General features: G+C 33.5%; 1 protein-coding gene across 1 annotated transcript; it reads left to right on the top strand.

Annotated features, from left to right (window-relative positions):
- Nucleotides 1-335: 335 nt before the first annotated feature.
- LOC7461818 (AT-hook motif nuclear-localized protein 17) lies at nucleotides 336-1,726 on the top strand. Its single transcript, XM_002302303.4, has one exon. The coding sequence runs from the start codon at nucleotides 618-620 to the stop codon at nucleotides 1,533-1,535; it is 918 nt and encodes a 305-aa protein (XP_002302339.2). The 5' UTR covers nucleotides 336-617; the 3' UTR covers nucleotides 1,536-1,726.
- Nucleotides 1,727-7,907: the final 6,181 nt, after the last annotated feature.

Genomic DNA, 7,907 nt, shown 5'->3' with positions numbered 1-7,907 from the left:
AAACACCTGCGAGCACTGTAGTGTAGTTATAAAACCCATTTACAGTTTGAATGAATTAATCCTGATTAATCTAATTAATAAGAAAGATATTATTTCAATTTTTCTTATATAAAAAATAAAATGGCATTAATATTGATTTTTTTTTGAAAAATTAATAAGTTCTTAATATTTGTCATTAGTTTGGTATGAAAATATAAAAACAAAAAGGTATTTTAATATATTTTTATTAAGAGTATTTTCTAAAAATAAAAACTATCACAACATGGAACGGACACTTACGTAACTCATGCGTGTATTTGTTAATGGACCCTACTTTTACCTCCCAACCAGCGGCGCCATTGGTCTTCACTTGGTTTCCAAGCACCACCCACTTCTCTCTCTCTCCCTCCCTCCAGTATTAATCACGGTATAAACAAATCAAAGCAACAAGCAATTCACTTCTTGCTCTTTCTCCATCGCTCCACTCTGTTGCTTCTCCCTTGTCTTCTGTCCCAACTTGTTTCCATCTGCTCTTATATTATATTCTGATCGCCAAAGCAAACATCCAAATCCAATCCCCGCCAATCACAAGCCATACTAGTCCAAAAAAAAACCCAAATTAGAAGTGATAAACAAACATGAAAGGTGAATATGTAGAACATCATCAGTCGAAGCATGAAAATACTCCAAACATGTTCTCCAAACTCCACCCTCGTCATCATCAGCACCTTCCCTTCTCTCAACAATATCAATTTTCTCGGGAGTCAGAGGAGGAAGATACTCGTAGTACTGGAGCAGCCGCCACACCCAATCTCACACCCACCACACAAAAACAGAAACTCAACGAGCCAAACAGCAGTGGTGGCACTGATGGTGCCACTATTGAAGTGGTTCGTCGACCCAGAGGCAGACCACCTGGTTCTAAGAACAAACCCAAACCACCCGTTATTATTACCCGGGAATCTGAACCCTCCATGAGTCCTTACATTCTAGAAGTCCCAGGTGGGAACGACGTCGTTGAGGCTCTATCCCGTTTTTGTCGCCGAAAAAACATGGGAATCTGCGTCCTAACGGGATCCGGCACGGTAGCTAACGTCACTCTGCGTCAGCCATCGGCAACACCAGGAGCTACCATTACGTTTCATGGAAGATTCGATATTTTGTCAATTTCGGCGACGTTTTTGCCTCAAACGGCATCCTATCCGGTGCCTAATAGTTTCACCATTTCGCTTGCGGGTCCGCAAGGGCAGATCGTTGGAGGGATTGTAGCGGGAAGTTTGGTGGCGGCTGGTACTGTTTTTGTTGTAGCGGCGTCGTTTAATAATCCGAGTTATCACCGGTTACCGCTTGAGGAAGAAGGGAGGACTTCTGGGTCTGACGGTGGCGGGGAAGGGCAGTCACCGGCTGTGTCTGGTGCAGGTGGTGGAGAAAGTGGACACGCGGCGAGTGGTGGAGGAGGAGGAGAGTCTTGCGGGATCGCTATGTATAGTTGTCATATGCCTAATGATGTCATTTGGGCGCCCGCTGCGAGGCCACCACCACCACCGCCCTATTAAGTTGAATTATCGTAGAGAAGACCAACCAATCAAAATTTTATTTTAGCTTTTAGGAAGTTTGCTTTTGAAGATTCACCTTTTGTTCTCTTTTAATTTTCGAGTTTTTCTTTATCTATGTTTAATCATGTTGTTAATTAGAAATTTTAGTTTCATGGAGATGAAAGAGGAGCGCAGTGCTCTCAGTTTTCTTAGCTTTTTTCTTTCTTTCTTTTCTATACTAGATTTAGATTTTAATTCAATTAATTTGTTAGTATTTTATTTGTTTTTCTTAGATGACTGGAAAGTGCATAGAAAACACTTGACTGGGGTGGTGGAGTTTTTTTAATGTAGGATGCGACTGTAAAAGCGTCTTACATGTCAAAAACAGTAATTTCCGTCTGTAATCTTGTTGGATTTTTAAGTGGTAGGATTTAAATTGAAGGGAGTGATGGCATGTTTGAGATAGTGAAGCCATTTATCTCTGCGATCTACTGCAGTGGATATGGGCGAGCTGATTGATTTCTGCTCTGAAGAAACTGCACCACTGGGTAAAAGATAAGGGCTCTGCTCTGGATTCTTGATGGGTATCTTTGCTTTGCTATGCTTAGCTTAGCTTCTTGATTGGGATAAAGCGTATGCCAGTAGAGAACGTGGCTGGTGTTATGTTTTGCCAGTTTTCTTTTCAGTGCAGTCACACATACACAAGACACAGATATAGAGAGAGGGTGGTGAGAGAAGGGACATATGCTTTTATTCAATACCTTCTTGAAAGCTCTCTTCCATGACCCACTTTAATTTCTTTCTTTTCCATTCATCCTCTGAAGTCTGATCCATCTGTACTTTGTTTTGTCTCTTTCCTTTCGCTGGCTTTCTTTGACGGGAAAAAGGAACAAACACGTAATGAAAGCAAAGATAAGGGTTGCCCCTCTCTCTCCCGGGTCTATCCAATCTTTCTCCCATTTTGATGCCCTATATATTTGATCCTTTAGCTGTTTCTCACCATAAAAGACAATTGTGCTTCAACTTTTAGCCCAGAATGGTTGTATTTTAATTGAATAGCGATAAACATTGAGGATAGCATCATTATTACCAGTCGTTTGCAAGAGTAGTAAGTCATGGCCGTGTTATATGGAGAGAGAGAAGGGGGGTATCTAGCTTGGAACTTCACTTTTTTCACGAGGAAGGCGATCATCATCACAGTTCAGTTCGTTGTTGTATTGGGATTTTAACTCAAAACATGTCATTTATCGTGATTAAATTCAATTCTATGACCATTTGTGCTCTGATAAATCAATTGGGATTAAAATCACGTTAGAAAGGAGATGTTATAGCCTGGGATCTGCAAATCAATATGCTGGCAGTAAAATCATTACATGTCAGCGACTGTCTTGACTCATGCGATCAACCTTTTGTGGCTGGTATTGAGAAATAATTGGAGGTCCTGAAACAATTTGGGTTAATAGGTTTTTTCTGGGAAGAGATTGCTCCCTGAGTTGGAAAACACCTCGATGGATTCTTTCGGAATCAATGCCTTCGGCACAATGACTTGTACCCGTTGGATTTGCATGCTCGAAATGCAAATGTCAGTGGTTTCTAAGTTCTTCTCCTATTGTCAGTTTTGCTATGATATAATTTTGTCACTTGAATGATTTTCTTTTGTTGCACCCTTGAGCTTATAAACAAAGGAAAATCTTAACCATTTAAGAAATTCTAAATGGAAAAAAAAATCCCAAATTGATACGTTAGCGTTTGTTTTTACTGTAGTTTTTTGTTTGTTTTTTTTTTTAAAAAAAAAACAAATTTAGTTGTTATTTTTCTTAAAACAGTTTTTAAAAAAAATAAGAAAGAATAGTTTTTTATTTCTTGTTTTTTTATTTTTTATGTGTAGGATATTAAGCTATCAATAGTATCACAACTATATTATCACATTAACCTCTTTATCAATATTAATATAATTGTAATATCATAATAATGACTATTGTTTTCATCATAATACTATTATTATTATCACTATAATGACCATTATAAATATAATTTTCATCATCACTTCTTAATTACCCTTTTATTTTAATCTTATCACCGTAATTATTAACTTAACCACTAATCATCCTCTTATTTTAATCTTTTTACTATCATCATTAATATCACCACCACAACTATTAAAATTTATGTCATTAATGTTAAATTGTGATTGCCTCTATCATATTATAATCACTTACTATAATTATTATTATTTATTAATAAAAAAAATTAATTTGATAATAACATCGTATCAATCATTATCACGATCACAGTTATTAAATCGTTGTTAATTATATCATTTTACTATGTGATATTATTAGTTTTATATTTTAATTAATTTTATTTATTTATTTTTCTTGAATTAAAAAAAATCTGCATGGCCTTCTTAAAAGTAAACAATTTTTAAAAAAACTAAACAATAGATAGTTTTTGGTTTTAAAAACACAGGAAATGGTATCAAACGCTTCTGAATTACACTACGTTGTGGGGGCTGGGGGTTTCTCCACTTGTTATTTAACATTACACTCTACAGAAATGACGTTCACATATAAATTTATGTGGAAGAATAGCCTAATTTGAAATTTAAATTTCAATAACCAGGACAGGAGAGCGCTTAACTATTAAGTTAGTTTCCTCGATTCTCAAATACAAATCATAGCTTTAACAAAAACTCTAGCAAGGTCTAGTGAAACTACAAATGTTAATCTGCTCGGATTTTCGGTTCGTCTCCCTTCCCGATGAAAACAGGGAGACTATTTAAATATGATGGAAATTGTTGTAGGGAAATATTTTAGGGTTTAAAATCTGGAATCTTTATTTGAAGATTCTGAATTTCGATCTCGAGAAAATTGAGAGTTTTGTAATTAATGCATAGCAGACTGTTAATTATTTATGCGCTTATAAAAAATATTAAAAACTTACCCTTGCTTTTATCTTGGAGAGATGATAGATGGGATATTTAACAGCTATTTGAGACTTGAGAGTTAAGAACAAAGGATTAAACTCATGATCAGCGCTCAACAGTGAGTACAAATCCTGATTAAAAAACGTAGCTGATGCTCTTAATTAACTGATGTGAGAGATGTGTTATCTTTAAGATCCAACAAAGTTATTGCAAAATCCTTATATACCACCGTTTTATTTAGAAGGGACTTCACTTGATCCTTCTAAACTCTTTTCTTAAATATTCTCCTTTCTATAAATGAAAACAAATGAGTTTAGGCATAGCCTTTCTTGTCTAGCATGTTTTAACTGAATGATTTTTTTTTTATTATTATTAATATGGGTGTTCAAACGAGTTTGCGTATATCTCGACTAATTCTATGAATTATAAAATTAACGATCTTATAAGCTTTAAATGGTTATCATATTAGTGGTTATTGCTCAAACCTAAAACCATAAAGAAAGCATAATTAAACGAGTCTAGCTTGTTTGTGTGAAGTAAAGCATGCCTTTTATGTATCGGTGAAATTATATGGATGAATCCTTATTTTATTAGTTTTTTATTGGCATCATCTCGTTCATTGAGAGACACCTTTTCATTTAAATTATGAAGATCCAATTCCTTGGAAAAATTAATTCCCATTTGAGGTAAACATTTATTTTTTTCAACTATCAGCGGGTCTCTGGTCCGAATTTTTTGTCCACTTATTATTCTGATGGTTACATACCGCAGGATGTAAGTGATGCTTTTACTGAAAGATGTGAGCACTTCTGTTTTGACATGCCCATTTCAGAAAGTGCTTTGAATGGACGAAAATTAAATTTGTACACACTAGCTAATGGAGGTAAAAAACTGAAGGCTAGCTGCGACAATAGGTCAAACGCGTGCACATGCTCAAGTTGATTCCCGCAATTAGCAGGTTTACTTAGTCAGTGGATAAATGTTTTTTGGAAAACTACAAATATACAATCTTTTCTTCTTTTTTTATTTAAGTATCTCATATTTAGTTTTATCTATATTTAAAAAAAATTATTTGGAGGATATCCTTAATCCTAAGTTGATGTGGTAATAAAAAACATGAAAGGTGCATAACTAAAAGATAGTTGGAGGATATCCTTAATCCTAAAAAAACCAAACATTTTGGAACGCTCTAAAATGAAATCAACCCTTTAAAATTGCTACAAAGTTCAACTCCTTTGATTTACAATAAAAAAAATAATATTAAAATTAATTTTTTTATAATTCACATTTGGTTCTTTTTTTAAAAAAAAAGACTTAAAAAATAGAATAAAGGTGATAAATGTAATATAAAAAACAAAATGAATTGAATTTTATCTCTTCTCTAAATAAATAAATTCAATTTATTTATTATTTGAATTCAAATCAAATACTATAATTGAATTCAAAATAAAATTGTTCACGTCTTTTAGTAAAAGCATCATTATCTCCCAATTCGACCCAGGGAGGATGCTCGTTCCTTTGGGCATACCCGGAGCTTGACACACTATTAAGCCCAATCATGGCTAGCGCTAGATCCAACGCACCTTCATTGGGGCGTGCTTGTGTTCCAGAAAATATGTACCTGTAAATCGTTCTTGATCAGAATTTTCTTTTGTAAAGATATACTAATAAAAACTTGGTTCGTCAATAGCCCCCTATCTTTGCAATATAATAATATACAAAGGCTTTAATTAATCTTCCAGTTCAGATAGAGTAGTGAGTTTTGCTCGGGAAAAATATAGATAAATATGCATCTGGACTAAAATAAATTATTTCATATACAAAACACTAAGAATTTGTACTTAGAAAATTTCTAAAAAATTGAGGGTATCATACCTATCATCTATACAAATTTCTAAGTGATTATGTGGAACCCAATGAGGGTGAATCTTTACTTAGAAACTTCTAAGTGTTCGTCAATAGCCCCCAGTCTTTGCAATATAATAATATGCAAAGGCTTTAATTAATCCTCCAGTTCAGATAGAGTAGTGAGTTTTGCTTGGAAAAAATATAGATAAATATACATCTGGACTAAAATAAATTATTTCATATACAAAACACTAAGAATTTGTACTTAGAAAATTTCTAAAAGATTGAGGGTATCATACCTATCATCTATACAAATTTCTAAGTGGTTATGTGGAACCCAATGAGGGTGAATCTTTACTTAGAAACTTCTAAGTGATTATAGGTTCTTCGTGAGTGGGAACCTGTAGCTTTCCTAACATTGTCATGAGACTTAAAAGCCCTCCACTAAAGAGTAGCCATTATAATCTTTCTTTTTTACGGGGCATGAGAGTCCCCCACTAAAAGTGGTGATTACATGATATTGTTATTTACTTATTTGTACTAGGAAGACCAATCACATCCATTCCTTGAAGATTACAGCATATAGCACCGAGGAGATTACATTTATCCCTTACTTAGGAGACGTTTTGGCGAGCCTTCAAATATCATTTAAAGAGAATAAATAGTCATTTTGAATAAGTCATTCATATTCAAGAAATTTATATTTTTATCAAGGATTATACATCTTGATGTGATCCAAGTGATATGTATAAGAGAGGTTCTTAGGAGTAAATATGTCTTGAAGATGATATTAAGATATTTGCTTCGAATATCTTGATTACTTCACTTGAAAGATTATTTACGCTGGTTATCTTTGTAAAAACAAGGAGATTTATATCGTAGCAAACTGATATCTTCAACTTGTATATGATTTTCCATGAATTATACAATTTTTTTTTAGTTCATGGCATAAAAAATTTGGAAAACTACAAATATAAAATCTTTTCTTCGTTTTTTATTTAAGTTTCTCATATTAATTTTATCTATATTTTTAATTCTATGTGACTACCTTATGGTGATTTAATACACTAAGTGTTGAAGTGGTAATAAAAAACATGAAAGGTACATAACTAAAAGATGGTAGGAGGATATCTTTAATTCTAAAAAAAAAATATTTTGGAACCCTCTAAAATTACTACAAAGGTAAACTTCTCTAATTTACAATTAAAAATAAATTAATATTAAAACTAATTTTTAAAAAAATACACATTCGACTTTTTTTTTAAAAAAAATAGACTTTTAAAAAAATAGAATAAAGATAATGAAATCAATATTGAAAACAAAATGAATTGAATTTTTTCACTTGTAAATAAGTGAATTCAATTTATTTATCATTTGAATTCAAATTAAACACTATAATTGAATTCAAAACAAATATGTTCACATCTTTTAGTAAAAGCATTATCATCTTCCAATTCGACCAGGAAGGATGCTTATTTTCTTGGGCGTGCTTAGAGCTTGGTACATTGCAAGCCTAACATGCTCGGGGCTTGATAGACTGTCAAGCACAATCGTGGTTAGGTCTGGCTAGTGCGAGACCCAGCTCGCCTCCATTAGGGCGTGCTTGTGTTCCAGAAAAT

The sequence above is a fragment of the Populus trichocarpa genome, chromosome 2, assembly GCF_000002775.5.
Source record: "Populus trichocarpa isolate Nisqually-1 chromosome 2, P.trichocarpa_v4.1, whole genome shotgun sequence".
NCBI lineage: Eukaryota > Viridiplantae > Streptophyta > Magnoliopsida > Malpighiales > Salicaceae > Populus > Populus trichocarpa.
Note: the sequence above shows the minus strand (reverse complement) of the source record. Positions and strands in the feature narration are given on the sequence as shown.

Coding starts and splice junctions, on each gene's coding strand:
- LOC7461818 (XM_002302303.4), top strand. CDS start 618: ATGAAAGGTGAATATGTAGAACATCATCAGTCGAAGCATGAAAATACT.